This window comes from Barbus barbus (genome assembly GCF_936440315.1).
Source record: "Barbus barbus genome assembly, chromosome: 35".
NCBI classification, from domain to species: Eukaryota; Metazoa; Chordata; class Actinopteri; order Cypriniformes; family Cyprinidae; genus Barbus; species Barbus barbus.
In genome coordinates, this window is record NC_136763.1 from 25,625,371 (window position 1) to 25,645,098 (window position 19,728).

Sequence of the window (19,728 nt, forward strand, 5' to 3'; positions counted from 1 at the left end):
AAATTTGACGTTGAGGAACGTTGTTTTTAAAGTATTCCACAATCTTTTTACACACTCTTTCACAGATTGGAGAGCCTCTGCCCATCTTTACTTCTGAGAGACTGTGCCTCTCTAAGACACCTTTTATAGCTAATAATGTTACAGACCTGATGTCAATTAAATTGATTAGTTAATAGATGTTCTCCCAGCTTAATCTTTTCAAGATGTCTTGATTTTTCAGCCCTTTGTTGCCCCTGTGCCAACTTTTTTGAGACCTGTACTAGGCATCAAATTTGAAATGAGCTCATTTAGTGGATAAAAGTGTAAAATTTCTCCGTTTAAACATATGTAATGTTCTCTATGTTCTATTGTGAATAAAATATTGGCTCATGTGATTTGAAAGTCTTTTAGTTTTCATTTTATTTAAATTTAAAAAACATCCCAACATTTCCGGAATTCAGGTTGTATTTTAATATTAGTCAGTGGATTGAGCTAACTTGAACTATTCATTTTTAACGTTGCAAAAAAGATTAATAAATAACAAATGTATTGCCAATTCTTATTTCATGTTGATAACGTTAACAAATGGAACCTATTGTAAACTCTTACCAGACTGTGTGTGAAAATATGATCAAACTAGTATCACAGTATATCCACTTGTTCCCTATCAGTCGGTCACTCCGAGTCACGTCGGTGACCGACGAATTGGGATCTCGCTTAGAGAGACCAATCCCCTACGAGAGTATCTAAACAAGCCAATGGATATTGGCATGCGATTATTGCATCCATCTGCCGCTAATCACAATGTGAGTATAAGTAGGCAGCGGGTGCAGCGCATATTCAGCTTTTCGCTTCGGAGCCGAGCGTTCTTCGTTCTGCTCCTGACCAACTCTTCAAAGTGTCTGCAAGTCAGTGTGTTGGTGTGACGGCGCGTCAGCGGTGGTGGTCTCCCTTTGTCGAGTGGGTTGCACACATCGGATTACACTACCCTCTGATCGTGCTGCAAGCGGCCATCTCCCCTGTGCGCTTCAGCACACTAAAAGAGTGCTTTTCTCTAAAAGAGCATTCACGGGTGGAACGTCTTTTTAAAGACGCGTCTTTTTCAAGATGCCTTTCCACCCGTGCGTTTCTGGATGCGGTCGTTACCTGGCGCCAGGTGATGGTCACGATCGTTGCCTCTCGTGTCTGGGCTTTGATCACGCTGAGGCAGCTTTCGTGGATGAGTCATGCTCTCACTGCGGGAGTATGAACATCGCGGAGTTGCGGACCAGGCTCCGTTTCCTGCAAAGGGGCGGAGTGCCCGTGCCCCTGCCTAGATCTAGGGCTCCCCCTGGCGGCAGCCGAGGGACCACTACCTCTGACAGAGGCCGGACTGGTCTTACGGTGACAGTGAGGAATTCCCCTCAGGGGGGGGTTCTTTTTGCCACCGGCACTTCGCAGCCTGTGGAGCTGCCAAGGGAGCATGCTGGACCCTCTCATGGAGTACCAGCTGTATCCTTTGGTGCTCCCCTCGACGACCAGATGTCAATCGCTGCATCGGAGGGTGAGTCTGACCACTCTGGGGATGATGATTCGGCACCGTTGCCACCCTCTGGGTGGTCAACGGTTCCGGATTCGGATCCAGAGATGGTGGCTATGCTTGCCCGGGCCGCCGAAAGGGTCGGGCTCGAGTGGAATCCTCCACCGCGTCCCGAACCCTCTAGGTTGGACGATTGGTTTCTCGGGGTGGCTCGCGCTGGTTCTCAGGGCCCCACCCCGGTGCCTTTCTTCCCGGAGGTGCATGATGAGCTCACTAGATCATGGAAGGCACCTTTCACTGCCCGAAACCGGTCTGGTGGTTCGTCCTCCCTCACCACCCTTGATGGTGGGGTAGCGCGGGGGTATGCGGGCATCCCGTCAGTGGAGCGGTCAGTTGCGATGCAACTGTGTCCAACTACTGCTACCACTTGGCGTGGGGTTCCGTTGCTCCCCTCCCAGGCCTGTAGGCACTCGTCGGCCCTGACCGGCAGTGCGTATACGGCTTGTGGTGAAGCTGCTTCCGCCTTACACGCTATGGCGTTGTTGCAGGTCCATCAGGCTAAGTCACTGAGAGACCTGCACGAGGGTGGTCACGACCCAGAAGTTCTCAGAGAACTTCGTACCGCCACGGACCTCGCGCTACGGGCAACGAAGGTTACGGCGCGGTCTCTGGGCCGTGCGATGTCCACTATGGTGGTCCAGGAGCGCCATCTCTGGCTGTGTCTGGCGGACATGAGGGAGGCAGAAAAGAGACAGTTCTTGAATGCCCCTCTGTCCCAGGCCGGCCTTTTCGGTGACACAGTGGAGAACTTTGCCCAGCAGTTCTCCGCTGCACAGAGACAGACTGAGGCCATCAGGCACATCCTGCCCCGGCGTGCAGCTGCTGCCTCCACCCGGCCGCCGGTGGCAGCGCCTCAGCCTGCTCGTCGCCGAGGGCGGCCGCCTGCCGCCGCCCCCGCTCCCGCGCTGCAAACGCAGCAGCCTCCAGCAAAGCAGCGCCGTGGAGCCGGCCGCAGGGCAGCCGCCCCGCCCGTCCAGGCCCCCGCCAAACCTGGTGGTAAGCGTAAGAGCAAGCGGCCCTGAGACGGGCGACCCGGAGATGGGGGGGGATGCTCTTCGGGAGATGGTGAACGCACCACTCCCTCCCCCGGAGGAGGGCCGGGCGGAGAATCTTTTGTTTCTTTTTTCCCCGCCACTGACCTCTCGGTCAGTGGCACCCAAAAACTCGACAAAAGAGCAGTTTCCTCTATCTCTGGGTCCCCCGAGGGGACGGGAAGTTGTGGACGAGTCAGTCTTGATCCACACTATCCCGCCTCTCTCGCCAGTGAGCAGCTGTGGGCGGTTCGGGAGTGCGGTCAACCGTACTACCCACGCACCCTCTGCCAAAACGCAGGTTGGTGTTCCACACACGCTGACCCTGCTTCGGACCGGCAAAGAGACGCCCGAGCACGGTCCCTGCGTTTCTCCTCGCTGCCCCGCCGCGGGTACGTCAGTGGTCCCGCTGGTGCCACTTGTACGGTTTCTGGGGGCCTGGTTAGGGCTTCCCAGTCTGTCTCGTTGGCTCCGCCAGACCATCAGACTCGGCTATGCGATTCAGTTCGCCCGGCGTCCTCCCAAGTTCAGGGGCGTCCACTTCACGTCAGTGAAAGCGTTAGATGCTCCTGTCTTGCGCGCGGAGATCGCAGTCCTACTGGTGAAGGATGCGATAGAGCCGGTCCCTCCAGCCGATATGAGGTCGGGGTTTTACAGCCCCTACTTCATTGTACCCAAGAAAGGCGGTGGGTTGAGACCGATCTTGGATCTGCGTCTCTTGAACCGGGCTCTTCACAAGCTTCCGTTCAAGATGCTCACGCAGAAACGCATCTTCGGGTGCGTCCGTCCCCGAGATTGGTTTGCAGCGATCGACCTGAAGGACGCGTACTTCCATGTGTCGATCCTTCCGCGCCACAGGCCATTCCTGCGGTTTGCGTTCGAAGGACGGGCATATCAGTACAAGGTCCTGCCCTTCGGGCTGTCCCTGTCGCCCCGTGTCTTCACGAAAGTTGCGGAGGCAGCCCTAGTTCCCATGAGAGAACAGGGCGTTCAACTACCTGGACGACTGGCTCATACTGGCTCAGTCTCAGGACCAGTTGTGCGAACACAGGGATTTGGTGCTCTCACACCTCAGCCAGTTGGGCCTTCGGGTCAACTGGGAAAAGAGCAAACTCTCCCCGACGCAGAGGATCTCTTTTCTCGGTATGGAGTTGGATTCGGTCAGTCAGACAGCACGCCTCACGCAGGAACGTGCTCAGTCGGTGTTGAACTGCTTGAATGCGTTCAAGAGCAGGACAGCGGCCCCACTGAAACAATTTCAAAGGCTCCTGGGGCATATGGCAGCTGCAGCGGCAGTCACGCCGCTGGGGCTGCTTCATATGAGGCCGCTTCAACACTGGCTCCATGGCCGAGTCCCGAGGTGGGCGTGGCAGCGCGGCACTCACCGGGTCCAAGTCACACCGGCCTGCCGCCGTACCCTCACCCCGTGGTCAGACCTTTCGTTTCTGCGGGCAGGAGTGCCCCTGGAACAGGTCTCCAGGCATGCTGTGGTTTTCACGGATGCCTCCACCACCGGCTGGGGTGCCACGTTCGACGGGCTTGCAGTGTCGGGGGTTTGGACGGGCCCCCAACTGCACTGGCACATCAATTGCCTAGAGTTGCTAGCGGTACGTCTGGCCTTGATCCGTCTCAGAAGGCGCTTACGAGGCAAACACGTATTGGTCCGCACGGACAACACTGCGACCGTTGCATACATCAACCGACAAGGTGGTCTGCGCTCCCGTCGCATGTCGCAACTCGCCCGCCACCTCCTCCTCTGGAGTCAGAAGCATCTGAGGTCGCTTCGTGCCATTCATATTCCGGGCTTGCTCAACCGGGCAGCCGACGAGCTGTCACGAGCTGCGCTCCCCGGAGAGTGGAGACTCCATCCCCAGACGGTCCAGCTGATTTGGAGACGTTTCGGACCCGCTCAGGTAGACCTGTTTGCGTCCCTAGAAACCTCTCATTGCCAGTTGTTTTACTCCCTGACCGACGGAACACTCGGCACGGATGCACTGGCACACAGCTGGCCGCGGGGCCTTTGCAAGTATGCGTTTCCCCCAGTGAGCCTTCTCGCACAAACAATATGCAAGATCAGGGAGGACGAGGAGCAGGTCCTGCTCGTGGCGCCGTACTGGCCCACTCGGACTTGGTTCTCAGAGCTAATGCTCCTCGTGACAGCCCCTCCTTGGCAGATTCCTCTGAGGAAGGATCTACTGACTCAGAGACGGGGCACCTTATGGCACCCGCGTCCAGACCTCTGGAAGCTACATGTCTGGTCCCTGGACGGGACGCGGAGGTTCTAGGTGACCTACCCCAAGGGGTAGTTGACACCATCACTTCGGCTAGAGCGCCGTCCACGAGACAGGCCTACGCCTTGAAATGGAACCTGTTCGTCGAGTGGTGTTCTTCTCACCGAGAAAACCCCCGAAAGTGCCCGATCAGAGTCGTGCTTTCCTTTTTGCAGCAGGGGTTGGAGCGAAGGCTGTCTCCCTCCACCCTTAAAGTCTATGTGGCTGCCATTGCTGCCAACCATGACCCCGTGGAAGGGAAGTCGGTGGGTAAGCATGACTTGGTCATCAGGTTCCTTAGGGGGGCAAGAAGGTTAAATCCTCCACGGCCCCCCTCTATACCCTCTTGGGACCTGTCTCTGGTGCTCAAAGCACTACAGCAGGCCCCATTTGAGCCTTTGCAGTCAGTTGAGCTGCAGTTTCTTTCAATGAAGACTCTGCTCCTGCTTGCATTGGCCTCCATCAAGAGGGTAGGGGACCTGCACGCATTTTCGGTCGACGATTCGTGCCTAGAGTTTGGGCCGGCTGACTCCCAGGTAATCCTGAGGCCCCGGCCTGGCTACGTGCCCAAGGTTCCCACTACTCCCTTCAGGGACCAGGTGGTGAGCCTGCGAGCGCTGCCCTCGGAGGAGGCAGACCCAGCCCTTGCTTTGCTTTGTCCCATCCGAGCGCTAAGATGCTACGTTGACAGGACACAAAGCTTCAGGACCTCAGACCAGCTCTTTGTCTGTCACGGAGGTCGGCAGAAGGGGAAGGCCGTCTCCAAGCAGAGGATGGCCCACTGGATAGTGGATGCCATCACCCTGGCTTATCAGGTACAGGGTGTGCCCTGCCCGTTCAGGTTGAGAGCTCACTCTACTAGAGCTGTTGCATCCTCCTGGGCGTTGGCTCGTGGCGTCTCGCTGGCAGATATTTGTAGAGCTGCGGGCTGGGCGACCCCTAACACGTTCGCTAGGTTCTATAGCCTTTGTGTGGAACCGGTTTCCTCCTGTGTTCTCACCTCAAACGGGTAGAAGCACTGAGAGGTTCCGTTTTCGGGTCGGCTTGCTAAAACTGCTCCAGAGAGTCCGTACTGTAGACCCTGTCGAGTTCCTCCGTCCCCTCGGCAGTCAGATGTGGCGGAGCATCTGACGCCAGGCCCTCACTCGCTGAATCCATGAGAACCGGTAGAGGGCTTGGTTCCATATGAAAGGCCTTTTTGGACCCCATATGTGTATAGTCCACGGTATAGCCTGAGAGCCCGTGTTTCCCCGGCAGGTCTTCTGCCAATCTCCATGAGGTACAATTTCCTCTAATTCTCCATATGCGCCTAAGGTTGATCATATGCGTAATTGCTCCGAACCTCCTACGGGAAGGGCGAGCTTCCGTAGCGTCCGGTTCCAACTAGAACGGGTACGTTTTCCCAGTGTTATCCAGTCTTACTGAGTGGGTAGTGCCATGGCAGCAGTAACTGGTCTTCTGCGGTAGCCCTGACCTGCGCCAAAAAATAGGGGCTCAGGAGGCTCCCACAGGACACTGGAAGGGGCAGTACCCGTGGCCTTTTGGTAGGGATTCCAATTCGTCGGTCACCGACGTGACTCGGAGTGACCGACTGATAGGGAACGTCTCGGTTACGTATGTAACCCTCGTTCCCTGAAGAAGGGAACGGAGACGTCACGTCCCGTCGCCACGGCTGCTGTACCACCACTGAGCGGCCGGGTCACCGGCTCGGCTCCTCAGCGAAAACCTGAATATGCGCTGCACCCGCTGCCTACTTATACTCACATTGTGATTAGCGGCAGCTGGATGCAATAATCGCATGCCAATATCCATTGGCTTGTTTAGATACTCTCGTAGGGGATTGGTCTCTCTAAGCGAGATCCCAATTCGTCGGTCACCGACGTGACGTCTCCGTTCCCTTCTTCAGGGAACGAGGGTTACATACGTAACCGAGACGTTATAAAAGACGCACTTTGTTACCTTCATTAATCCTGCAACTGTTCCTCTAGTATCAGGAAACACAGACTCGTTCGGTGAAACAACAGTGGATGATTTATTGTGGAAATCATAGCATAAGGTGAGCATAAGGTAACAACAGAGCGAGGGTGAAAAATAATGTCCATGGAAGGGGGTGAGTAGCACCACACACACACACTCTCGGTAGTTGAAAGATAATAAATGGCAGTCTTATCTTACAGGGTCATGGAGAACACAAGGGGAGCTGGAGACTGGAGGGGGAATCAGGGAGGAGGGGTATATTCCTCTTGCAGGTCTTAATAAGCGAACAGTGGGAACGGGACACTGGAGAAGGAGACCGGAACTTCAGAGATGAGGAAGAACCCACAAGGTGAGAATCCAGGTGAGCAGATTGTGGGTGAAACAGGAGTAGCCCTAAGCTATCCAAGATATTCGGACGGGGCTAGTTTTCTAAACTATGTTTGAGTTTCGATTCTTATCACCCGATGTCTGCGAGTTTCTTGTACCAATTCGGACAGGACTAACATCTCCGTGTTTATTACAGAGGTGGGGGGGGGGGTCTATTTTGTACATCTGGGCATTGCAGAGTTCACATGCTCTGTATGTGTGCATTGCGTGTAGGATTGATTATGCTATGACCAGTATAGCAATTTTTTTATTTGTAGTAAAACGTCAGCAAATTTCAGGTATGGGGCCCCAACACAATAATTATATGCTCTTTTACGCCCAACCCTTATTTTGCTTGCTCTCTCTCTCTCATTGGTTATAGCTATAACTAGTTTATTTACCTCTTCACAACTTCAGTAAATAATTAGTCAACCTGATACTGTTCTAAAGCCATATTAGGCTACCTTATTTTTCGAATCACAAGAGAAGACATTATAAAAAAAAAAATGCAAGCATTATTATTATTATTTTTTAATAATGTGTTCTTTTGTGATCCTTTTGTGATATTTATAGTTTTGAGCGGTGAGTGAACCTTTGATGCTCTCCATATACACAATATCAGATGGGGCCCCCTGATTCCCTGGGGCCCTAAGCGGCGGCTTGCCTTATTGCTTAAGTCCTGATTACAGTAGTCAGTCTTAACAGTTTATGTGATCTGGCTCTTTATTTTGTTTATTTATTTATAGGGCTGAGGTGATGAGGTGATTGAAGGCAGGTCACAGTGGGAAATGTAGTGCAGAGGTGACATGACATACAGCCAAGTATGGTAACCCGTACTCGGAATTTGCGCTCTGCATTTAACCGGCTGTGCACACCTGGAGCAGTTGGGGGTTCGGTGCCTTGCTCAAGGGCACCTCAGTCGTGGTATTGAGGGTGGACAGAGCGCTGTACACTGGTCACTCCCCCCACCTACAATCTCTGCCGGCCTGAGACTTGAACCCGCAACCTTTGGATTACGAGTCCGACTCTCTAACCATTAGGCCAAGACTTCCCCAGGCAGTGACAGGTGATCATCACAGTACCCGGACCCGGACCTCACACCTAACAGAATCCAGCTAGGGAGGGAGGGTGGGCCACGGAGGAGCAGGCAGTACTGGAGACCAAGGTGGTGCTGGCGGCAGCAACGACCTGTATTTATAGATAAAGCCCCCATGGCCGTAACAAGGGAGCTAGGAACACAAGGAATACAGGAGTTAGGATCGACCTCCGTGGCCGTGATGAAGGAACTAGGAGAACCGGAGATTTGATCGACCTCTGTGTCATAGGTATCCGGAATCCACACAAGGTGATGAGGTGATTGAAGGCAGGTGTGTGTGCGGGGGGGGAAGTCAGGAAGGGTGCTGGGAAATGTAGTGAAGTGGTGACAAGGTGATTGTAACAAGTAGTACTAGCATTTATTTAAATTTTTTAATTACCTGACTAATTTTGAAATTTTCCTTGACTAATTAAATACAGGGCTCAACAGTATTTATTCAGTCTGCTTGCCCATATAACATAATTTATATATTCAATATTCAATTTATTTATTTAATTTAAGAATGTAAAGTTATAATTTTATATTTACATATATTAAATGTATTAATTTAACAATACTAAAAATGAAAAAGCAATCATTTTAAAATGTATCATTTGGAATTCATTGTTTTTAATATTTTGTGAATTATACATAATTTTAAAATTATTTAATGATTTATTATACATTTTTTCACATAAATTATGTTTTTTCATTAAATGCTAAGTTTAAAATTGGCATTAACATATCATAACATATAACGTGATATTAAAAGGTTACATCACCCTGTAAGAAAAGACTGCCATCAAGGAAACTCCAATACAAGTTTTGTTGACTTTCACAACAGGAATGTCATAGGAAACCAAAATATTAATTTTAAAAATGTAAATAAATTATTTAAAATAAAATAATAAATAACGCATGTACATGTTGGAACCAAGTCTTGTGGATTTTTTGAGAGACCTGAATTTCCAGCTTGAGATCCTTTCCTGATCCTGTTCCAGTCTCTCCATTTTATGTATTAAAGGCCAAAAATAAAAGCTAACAAAAAAGTAGAAGAACGTAATACACTGAATCACCTGATCCTCTCATGCTGGTAAATGGTTGTTTTTAGCTCAGAAGTACACAAAGGAAATTATAATTAGGAGGAGAATTCTAATATTATCCCCATAAGTAATGTATCCATCTGATTAGTTACACAACACAAAGATTTTTCAAATTCAAATTCAAGATTCAAAGATTTTTGAGGCTGTCACTCACCCACTGGTCCTTTCTGATTGGTGAAGATCACGGTACGGTTCGTGCCGTCAGTGTTGGCCATGCTGATGTTATTTCCATCAGTCCAGTACAGTTTCCTGGACATGACACAGTTAAGAAAAGAAGAATGTTAAGCAGGTTATGTCCCTTCACCAAACATTCGACTTAATTTACCAGAATAAAATTAAAATCACAGTATGGCCTTGTGCAATTATTAAATCATGATTGAATTTTTTACGCAGCATGTGCTGAGTGCTTCAAAGTGAATGTGCTGCAGTGGTGTTTTTTCTGCAAACGAATCAGTGAACAAATCATTTTAAATGAATTATTTAAGTGAACGAATGGTTCTTGTTCATTTTCACCGTGCACAAAGAGTTTTGACACAGACGGCTTGACAGAAATTGGCCCTACAAAATAAATAAATAAATAAGTGATTCCCTGATTACCAAATAAATATTTCTATTTAAACTGTTATTTTGTCATTAAGAATTATTATAAACCAGGGTAATTATAGTTAACTAAAACTAAAACCATAAAAAACTGTTATTCTGAAATAAAATAATCATTAACTGCACAAATTGTAAATCCCGCCTACAGAAATTTGAATGGTTGGGGGCTGAGGAGCACGTTTCAAAGTCGAAACCCAGTGTTTTTATATCACTGTATTTCTGATGGAAACCAACTATTTTCAGAAAATCTTGGATGTCATTTTCATTTCATCTTGCATATAATGTCTGCTAAAGCAGCGTTTGTGAGCAGAGCTCTGCTTTGTGTGCAGCGTTACCGGACAAACCTCGCTCTCTCCCGCTCCAACAGAGCTTCCTGCTGGCAGAGAACTTGCTGTTCTGGCAAGGGGCGGGGCAATACTGAAACGCCATCTAAGCTGTTTACCAATCACAACGCACTGGGACAGCTAACCAATCACAACACATTTCGTTTTTCGGAAGGCAGGCCTTCATCAAACCCGGAACTAATCGAGTCGTTTGTGTCAGGCTGGGGAGAAAGATATTGTAATAATGTAAATTATGTGAAAAATATTGCGATTTTCGAACCACCAAGCATGAGAGCATGTTCTAGTACACCCCCAAAACTAAATCAAGACTTTATAAAAGAGCATAATAGGACCCCTTTAAGAGTGTCTCCTGTACAGATCAGTTTCTGGTATGGGCCACATTTTTTGTCTTTTTGCTGCATGTTAGATATATATATTTTTTTCTCTTTTTCATGCAAAAAAAAAAAACAATCTAATGGAAACCTTCCTAAAGCCTGTACTGTCAGTTTGTGTTCCAGTAAAACATGAGAAAGCCAGAGTGCATGTGGTTGCATTCTGTTTTGCATCTTTTTTTCTGCCTTTAGGAAGTCAGATGTGTTGTTGTGTTAGCGTTCTGGGGTAAATGTCACTAGTGTTTGTGGTACGAGTGGACTCACCCCAGTATGGGATGCAGCACAAGGCAGTGGGGTTTGTCTAGGCCCTGAATAACAGCGTTCTTGAAGGAGCCATCCAGTCTGGCGACGTTGATCTGTTTCTTATTGCCATCATAGCTGGTCCAGAAGAGATTACGTGACACCCAGTCCACCGCCAGACCATGTGCGTTGGGAATATCTGATCACACGCAAGACACACAAAATAACCATTTCCAGATATTAATTATTTGAATCAATATAATCAGATGACAGACAAAGACATCTAAACATTCAGTGCATTTCCACAGGGATAAACATCTGGATGAAGAGAAAGATGGTGAGTCATTATTTCATCATAAAACCCAACATGTCTGTAATTTGGTTTTGAGGGCTGTGCTAATTTTACTTAAACAGCACTCTCTAAAAACACACTTGACTGTAAACACGACAGCACTTCTGCACTGTAAACAATGACTGAGATTCTCATACACACAATAATATAGGAGTTAAACAACAACATCCTGATATTCTAAAGCCTTGTGTAAATTATGGGATTGAACTCAATGGGATAGTTCACCAAAACTACTCAAAAAACTTTTTTTTTTTTTTTTTTTAAATCTTAGAAATTGCAGGTGACAGAATGACAGACTTCTGAAAAACACAAAAGATGATATTTTAAATAACAGTTCAACTGTTTTTGTCCATATAATGAAATTCAGTGGGGTCCATCACAACACTGGCCTGCACTGTATGAACAAAAAAACACGAAGACATTCTTCAGGACATGGACATTGTGTGATCCACAGAAGAAAGAAAATCATACAGATTACACAGATGCAGAAGATTTTCCTCTCAACTGAACAAACTGGGGATAGTCTATATGAAGCCAATTATGCTTTTAATCCCACAGAATAACTAGTAACAATTACAATTGGACTGTGATAACAATCAATCATATCCAGTATCTTCTTTGAAATTTAAACTCTAAACCTGAACTTGTCAAAAGTAAGATTTCTTAAGATTTAGCAAGATATTTTGTTTTAGTTTTTAGTATTCGAAAGTCTCTTCTGCTCATCAAGGTAAATGTATTTATTTGATAAAAATACAATAAAACTGTAATATTGTGAAATATCATTATATTCAATGTGAATTGTCATTTATTTCTGTGATCAAAGCTGAATTTTCAGCTTAATTACTGCAGTCTTCAGTGTCACATGATCTTCAGAAATCATTCTAATATACTGATTTACTGCTCAACAAACATTTCTGATTATTATCAATGTTGAAAACTGTTGTGCTGCTGAAGCTTTTTGTGGAAACCATCACAAATTTATTTTTTTGGGATTTTTTTATTAAAAAAACAGTTCAAAAGAACCACATTTATTTGAAATAGAACTATTTTGTTGCATTATAAATGCTTTTACTGTGACTAATTTAATTGACTTTGCTTAATAAAAGTATTAATTTCTTAAAAAAAAAAACATACTGACCCCAAACTTTTGAAAGGTAGTGCATTTAAAATGAAACTTCTGATTACACAAAATGTAATTATGTGCTAGTAACACTGAGAACACTGAAAGCTAAAATAGCCTGTGTAGCAGTCAACATCAGCTGCAGGACATTAAGTGTGGTTAAGTGTCCAGCAATGTACATTTCTAATATATTCATCCCAGGAAGCAAATAGCAAAGGAACAAAGTCATTCCCATATTAAAGCAACCCAATAAAAGCACTGTTATTTTGTGTTTACAAGTGCAATTGCTTTTATTGCAATCAAACTGAAGTCTGTGAATGAATGCCGTACCTGCAGACACCACCGTCTCTATTCCTGTGCCGTTGATGAAGGCTCTCTTGATGGTCTGAGTCCGAACATCCGACCAATAGATGCGCTTCTCCAGAGCGTCGTAATCCACAACCGTCACGTTGTCGATGTCAGGGACGGTGAAGGAGATGATGTAGTTGTAGTATGGATTATAGATGTCCACTCCTCTTATCTCAATCTGACGGGCGTACAGCAGGAACTGACGCGACTCTGGAAGAGACACAGAGACGCCCATCATGATTGGGGCCAAAAAGGAGTCAAATCAAACCGGACATAAGGTCAATGTGAAAAAAAATTCCTCCGTGGTAAAGAATTGAAATATCAGCAGGCTATGAAGATCCATTGGCTGGGAACGTCAAACTGAAACATAACTTCTGGGGAAAATAAATCTATTAATTATAAGAAAGGCTGATATATTTGTGTGTCTAGAATCTTTAGAGCACTTTAAGGAAAACAAATAATGTCCTGGGTGAAAATCACATTACATTTTCTGTTATTAGAAATTTCCTCCAACCCTAAATACAACAAAAAGTACATTATACTAATAAGATTTTTACAGAATTTCTTAGGGTGTGGTTGCAGTTTTAATATGGGGCAGCAGAGATAAATGGAGAGTTCAAACAGAGTTTTTTATATTATATGATCATTTTTTTAAATATCATGTTTAAAATCGCAGGCATTTTGAAGCAAAGATCTATGAGAAATTTGATTCAATGCATATTGTAACAATCCCGGTGTTGTGTCTGTTGTTTTGTAAGGACTCGTATGTTGAAATGTATTGTCAGTATCCATTATCTCTGTTCTTCCTTCCTGTGTTTGGTTTCTGTTTTTTGGATTACCTTGTTAGTTTCTTTAGTTGTCGTCATTAGCCACGCCTGTACTTAATTAGCCCTGATTTCTCTGAGGGTTTACTGTAAGCTCTTGTGTTTCAGCCATGGTTCGTGAGTCCTTGATGTTTTTTGGTGTTCTTGTTTTTGGTCAGGTTTGCCAGGAGGTTCTTGTTTTGCTCTTCGTAGTTGTGTTCATGTGGACTATATCACAGTTTGATTATCATTATTCAGCATTATTTTAGTGTTATTTATATACTACAATAATAGTTTTTGAAATGGCTTTTATTTCTATAATTTCAGTTTTCATTTTGATATGATTAATTCTAGCTTGTTTTTTTCGTACTTTTGTTATGTGGTTAATATGGCTTTTTATAAGTTTATTATAGCTTCTGTTTATTTGATTTTAGTTTCTGTTTTAGTAATTTAGTACTTTAAACTTGTTTTATCTTAGGTCCGTGCACTTTTGCGTCCATTAATTTTTCGTTTTTTAACCCAGAAATGAAATACGGAAAATGCGGTTTCTTCTTTAATGGTTCAAACACTGAATAAGCAGACACAAACAGATTTTCGTTATTCAAAATTCAGATTTTTTTTTTTTTTTTTTTCATGATGCTGTTGGACCAGTGACAGCTGCATGCTGCAATGTTTCAGGAGTGGCATCTGCATATAAATGCGGCATTAATTAACAGGGCAAAAATATGTCAACATGTATATTAAGGCTAGAGTACCGTCACTGATTTCAGAAGCACCCTCAATGATTCAGGAACCGGCCTGCCTGTATCAGATTACAACTTTATATATTTCTATTTTTACCCCATATATTAAACCGTGTGTAGCGCTCTACCACGATGTAAGGTATATGCCATGCATGGTCCTCTCCGATACCGTGACCCAGATAGCACACAAAATTGACAAAATTATATCCCAGTATATAATTTCATGACTATAAAGTTCCCAGGATTCTGCCTATGTCTATTTTAAAAACCATATTTTTATTAAGTCTCTGCATTGTTCCAAAGACTCTAGTCATCAACTGAACGTGCGGGAGAAGCATTACTAAATTTGGCCAAAGAAAACCTGTTAAAATCTGCAATTTTCTATATTAATTTGTGCATTTATCAAATGTTTATTACAAAAATTCATAAACAAAAATCTGAAAATAAGTCAATATTTTACCTTTTCGTGAAGAATTTTGTGTGTACGGTTCTAATTTCAATTTTGGTTTTCAGCATAGCAGATAAAAATACTATAACCATTGTTTTTCATGTTTTTCGTTTGGGTTAAACGAAAAATGAATGGACGCAAAAGTACACGGACCATTTTAGTTTTAATTTTTGTTTAAGTTTCAGTTTTTAATAAATCTTTTAGGGGCCAAGCACAGGCACCTATTGTCTCTGTTAGTTTTCATCTTCTTTCTTCTTCTTCCGTTCTGGAAGTCTATGGCAGCCCTATAGAACCACTTGTTGCACTCATATTTCTGCTACTGAGTTTTGAACTTTAAGGTCTAGATGCAAAATTTATTATTTTTTTCTCTCTGATTCCTTGGCTCATGCCAAGTCGAATGTATAACAAAATTTACATTTCTACAGGTCAACATTTTTTTTGTAATTTTGCTTTATTTTTTATTTTTTTGAGCTTGTTCTAGACAGTTTGTTTGATTTTCACCAAAATTGGCTCAGATCATCTTCAGACAATGCTGGCAAAAAGTTATCAAAAGTTTTCCATTAGACCAAACCACTTTCGTAACGTGTTTTAAAGAATTTAACAAAATTCATGCAGCAATGGACATGATGCTATATCTTCTGAAGGCTTTATTGGATTCTGACCAAACTTGTATGTGTTATAACAAGCATGCCCTGAGGGTGATCCTTGTTATAACGCCACCTACTGGAGGTGAATTTGGTGTCTCTAGCTCAAACTCTGTAGAGCCACCAACAGGCCAAATTTGCACTCATGTTTCTGATAATAACTTTTGAACTGTATTTTAATTTTTTTATTTTTTTTTCATTTGATTCCTTGGCTTATACCAAGTCGATTGAATACTAAAATGTAAATTTCTACAGGTTGACCCTAGTGAAAAATAAATATAATAAAATGTATTTGAAATACATTTATTTCATGTTAAGTATACTACAAATACATTTACATATTAATGTACTTAATAAAAATACCCAGCAATTGTACTTTTGGTATACTAAACCGGTATACTTAAAGTCTGATAAATTGGAACGACTAATTTTGTACTTAATGCACTTTAATTGTGCGGAAGTATTGCTGAAGTCCAACCAAAGATATACTGACGTATATATTAGATTTTGCTAAAGTGGAACTATTGTTATAGGCTTTTCACACTACGCTTAACCCCGGGTTATCTACGTTCTAAACACCGCATTTAACCCCTGGTAAAGACGCGTTTCACACCTGTAATTTGAAAGCGGTGTTAGCACCGCATTTTACCCGGGGTTATGAAACCCTGCTCCGGAGCAGGTGTTAAACCCGCATTGCGGTGCTAAGTTTGTTCAGTGTGAAACGGAGTGGTGTTTGCTTGTTGCTGCTGGATGCTTGGCAACAGACAGCCAATCAGAAATTGAGCGGCGAGGCGTACGTCACGAAACGAGCGTGTTGTAAACAGCAGCAGGTCAGTAGTGAAAAAAGTGAAAAGTAACGTAAAGTAAGAACTTCAAAAGTAAGAAATGTCAAACGACGGAAAGCGTGTGAACTGGAGTGACGAGGAGACTGAATTATTTTTACAACTATGGTCAGAAAAAAATATTCAAGACAAATTGGACAAGTTTTCTTTCTCTTGGACATTTGTCTTTGTTTTCTTGCCTTTTAGCGTCTCAGTAGGCTTACAAGGGCTAAACATCTACGCGGCGACATAATTTTTGAATAACTAGCAAGATGCGGAAATGCCGTGTAAACAGGTTGCCTGCTGTTCATCCAATCAGCGACAGTGACAACGCAAATATGCAAATAAGAAGGTTAACCCAGGGTTTAGGAATGTACAGTGTGAAACGTCTGTTAATGAATACCCAGGATTAACAGTTAAACCCAGGTATATTATGAGCAGTGTGAAACGTGATTACGATAATTACGATTCCGTTTATCCGGGGTTTAGGTTTACCCAGGGTTAACAATTTCAAGTGTGAAAAGCCCTTTAGTATACTTCAGGTACACTTTAAATATCTTGCATTTAAAGACCGATGTTATTCAAAAGTCATACAATCCTCATCAATAGTGACATTATATATTAAAGGGGTCATCTTTTGTGTATTTGGTGTAAATGCAATGTGTTTACCTGGTTCATTATTTTCCATATACTGTACATTATTGTTGCTCCTCTATGCTCTGCCTTTCGGAAACGTGCCGATTTTTACAAAGCTCATCGTTCTGAGAAGCGAGGTGTGCCCGGATTGGCTAGCTATCCAGTGCATTGTGATTGGCTGAATACCTCAAGCATGTGATGGAAATGTTACACCCCTTACCATGTTGTGATGCCGTGTCCCGGCGTGACGAGACTAAAACAATACAACCCACTATAAACGAGGCATTTGTTGCATTCCGTGAGGACATAATTACTGATTATAATGACTCATTCGTTTTTTTACGCGTTTTGCCGCGCTGCGTAAACATTACCATGTCTGCATTAGTGATTGCCGAAACGCCAAACAAAACTCAAAACTCGTGTTTGAACAGTCAGTGGCAAATTCTTTAAATATCGAAACATACTTACAGGCTGTGAGTCAGAAGCACCAGACTGTCCTTGTGACGTTGGAATTGCCCCACTTTATAGTGTTCACATCACAGCCATTCATAGTGTTCACATTGTAGGCTACTCTCCCAGGTTCAGGAAATAGTCCTTCGTAAAATGCATTGCACACACTCTAATATTTGGGTTGAACTGTTCTGGAACAGTGTTGTAAATACAACTCAAGCACTGATTTCTAGTTGTGTACTCATTTGAAAGGCCAAACAAAGTACTTTCGCTTTCACAACGAAACACAGCATCTCCATTACATGGTGCCGGCGGCAGCAACAATACTACAGCGAGAATAAAATTCACGCCTTCTTTCATTGCGTATACGTTTGGGTGGTGTTATGCAAATCTTCCCACACAGTGACGTAGACATGTGGGGGTGTGTTTGAATGAGCTGCTTTAGGAGGGCGTGGTCGAGTCGTATCTTTTATAAAGAATATCTCTTTGGGTTTGAGCCTTTAATCTTTGCAACTTTACCCATCTTATATATGCTTGTGACACTCCAAAGACAAAGGAAAACCTGAAATCGCATCATATGACCCCTTTAAGAAATGTGCTTTGTGCACAATTAGTAAGTTTATTTTTTATTTTTTTATAGCAGTAAGTCTTGAGCAATATGTCAGTAAATATGTTCAAATATAGATTTGAACTATACTTGGTAAGAAAAAAAATGATTTTCAAAATACTACTTTATTACTAGGGAACATTTTTAGCAATCTCGAATTTTCCGATAAAAAAATCTACTTTTTCGAACTTGTCCTAGACAATTTTTCCAATTTTCACAAAAATCCAAGCATTCTGGCACAAAATAAATAAATAAATAAATTGTTTTAATATACCAAACCAAGCATGTTAACAAACTTGATGAAGTTTGTGCAAAAATGGACATGAGGCTATATCCCCACAATGCTCTAGCAGATTCTGACCAAACTTGATATTTGTTATAACAAGCATGACCTGAGGGCACATGAGTAGTTTTGACACAGCACCACCTACTGGTCAAAATATGTGAAAAATTTACATTTCTGCTTATAACTTCTGAACAGAAAAAAATCCTAAGGTCTCGTTAGATCCGGAACGCCAGTATCAGGGTTGGAAAACCCTGGTCTTTACGGAGTAATTAAAGACAGTTCCTTAGCTCTTAATTTTACCTCTGTTGTGCTTGGACACTTAATTACTGCTTGCATCTATATTTTTTATTTCATTATTTCAATTAACAAAAACATTTTTAATAGTTTTAGTTTTAATTATCACTGCTAGTTTTAATTCATGCAGGACTCTATCAGGAAGCCCATAAAAAAAGTAAGATGTAAATCTGCAAACAACACAGATTTTGTCAAGTTGCAAATAAATCTGAAGATGAGCTCTAGTTCATACCGTAGCAGGTCTGGTTGTCCTCACTCAGTCTCATGAGGTGTGGGCAGGCACAGGAGAACGTCTGATTGTAGTTGATCAAGCACAGGTGAGAACATGGGCCCAAACCACCATTAGCAGCACACGGGTTCGGCGCTAAAGAGAGATGAGAGGCAGTGAAGTACTGAGCTTTATTGTGTCATTACCACCTTCAAATTTATTGCCACCACCAAAAAACCAAACCAACTGAGACAGGAACCAATGATAGACTAATGCTGATTAATTGGCCGACGTTTGGCTATTTTGAGGTTATCAGTATTTGCGCTTATTTGAATGATTCACGATCTATATCTATGCTGTTTAAAAGGAACTATGATGAAAAAGTAAGTAAGAATAAGAAATCCAAAGGTTATGGGTTCAGAGCAGATAGTGGAACTTCTGAAAGCATGTCCAAACCAATTCATGCCATGTGTTTGCTCCTGTCAGACATGAATTAACAGATGTCTGCCTCTATAAGATGAAGTCACTGAGCTAAACTATCATGACAAGTTTATTCACATGCTGCTTTATTAAGCGCCAAACACCATCAACACGTGTCCATCAAGCAGACTGGCTCCTCCCTCAATTTGACCTGTGATCTTTCTCAAAATTAAAGTTTACTCAACAATTAATCAAATAATTATAACTGTACTCAACAATAAAACTTGAAATGAAATGAAAACAAAAAAACTAAATGATCTATGATTTCCAGACAACAAGGCTGTAGCTCAAAGTGGCACTCCATATTGAACATCGTGGTATCTGGAATAAATTTTGGGGTGTTTAAAATGAAAACGGTTCAAATGAATCACTAGAAACATCTTCAGTGTTGCATGTTTACTTCATGAATAAGGATCCCAGAATGCATTGCAATGAGCTCAATTTTCAAAAATAAAATAAAAAATAATTCAATAAAAACGCACAAATTTTCCCAATATGTGTGTTCAATGTATCTTTTGCAGTTAAGACGACTGCTGTTAGCTTAGGAACATCC

At 43.5% G+C, this 19,728-nt stretch overlaps 1 protein-coding gene across 1 annotated transcript in view; it reads right to left on the reverse strand.

The window, feature by feature from the left end:
- LOC306855133 (low-density lipoprotein receptor-related protein 1-like) overlaps positions 1 to 19,728 on the reverse strand; it is a 215,270-nt gene that overhangs the window by 93,919 nt on the left and 101,623 nt on the right. Inside the window, exons 29-32 of the mRNA XM_079393583.1 lie at positions 18,720 to 18,851; positions 12,738 to 12,965; positions 10,960 to 11,134; positions 9,535 to 9,629 (exon numbers count right to left, since the gene is read on the reverse strand). Coding sequence (XP_079249709.1) covers positions 9,535 to 9,629; positions 10,960 to 11,134; positions 12,738 to 12,965; positions 18,720 to 18,851 — 630 coding nt within the window. The remainder of the gene's footprint in view (positions 1 to 9,534; positions 9,630 to 10,959; positions 11,135 to 12,737; positions 12,966 to 18,719; positions 18,852 to 19,728) is intronic.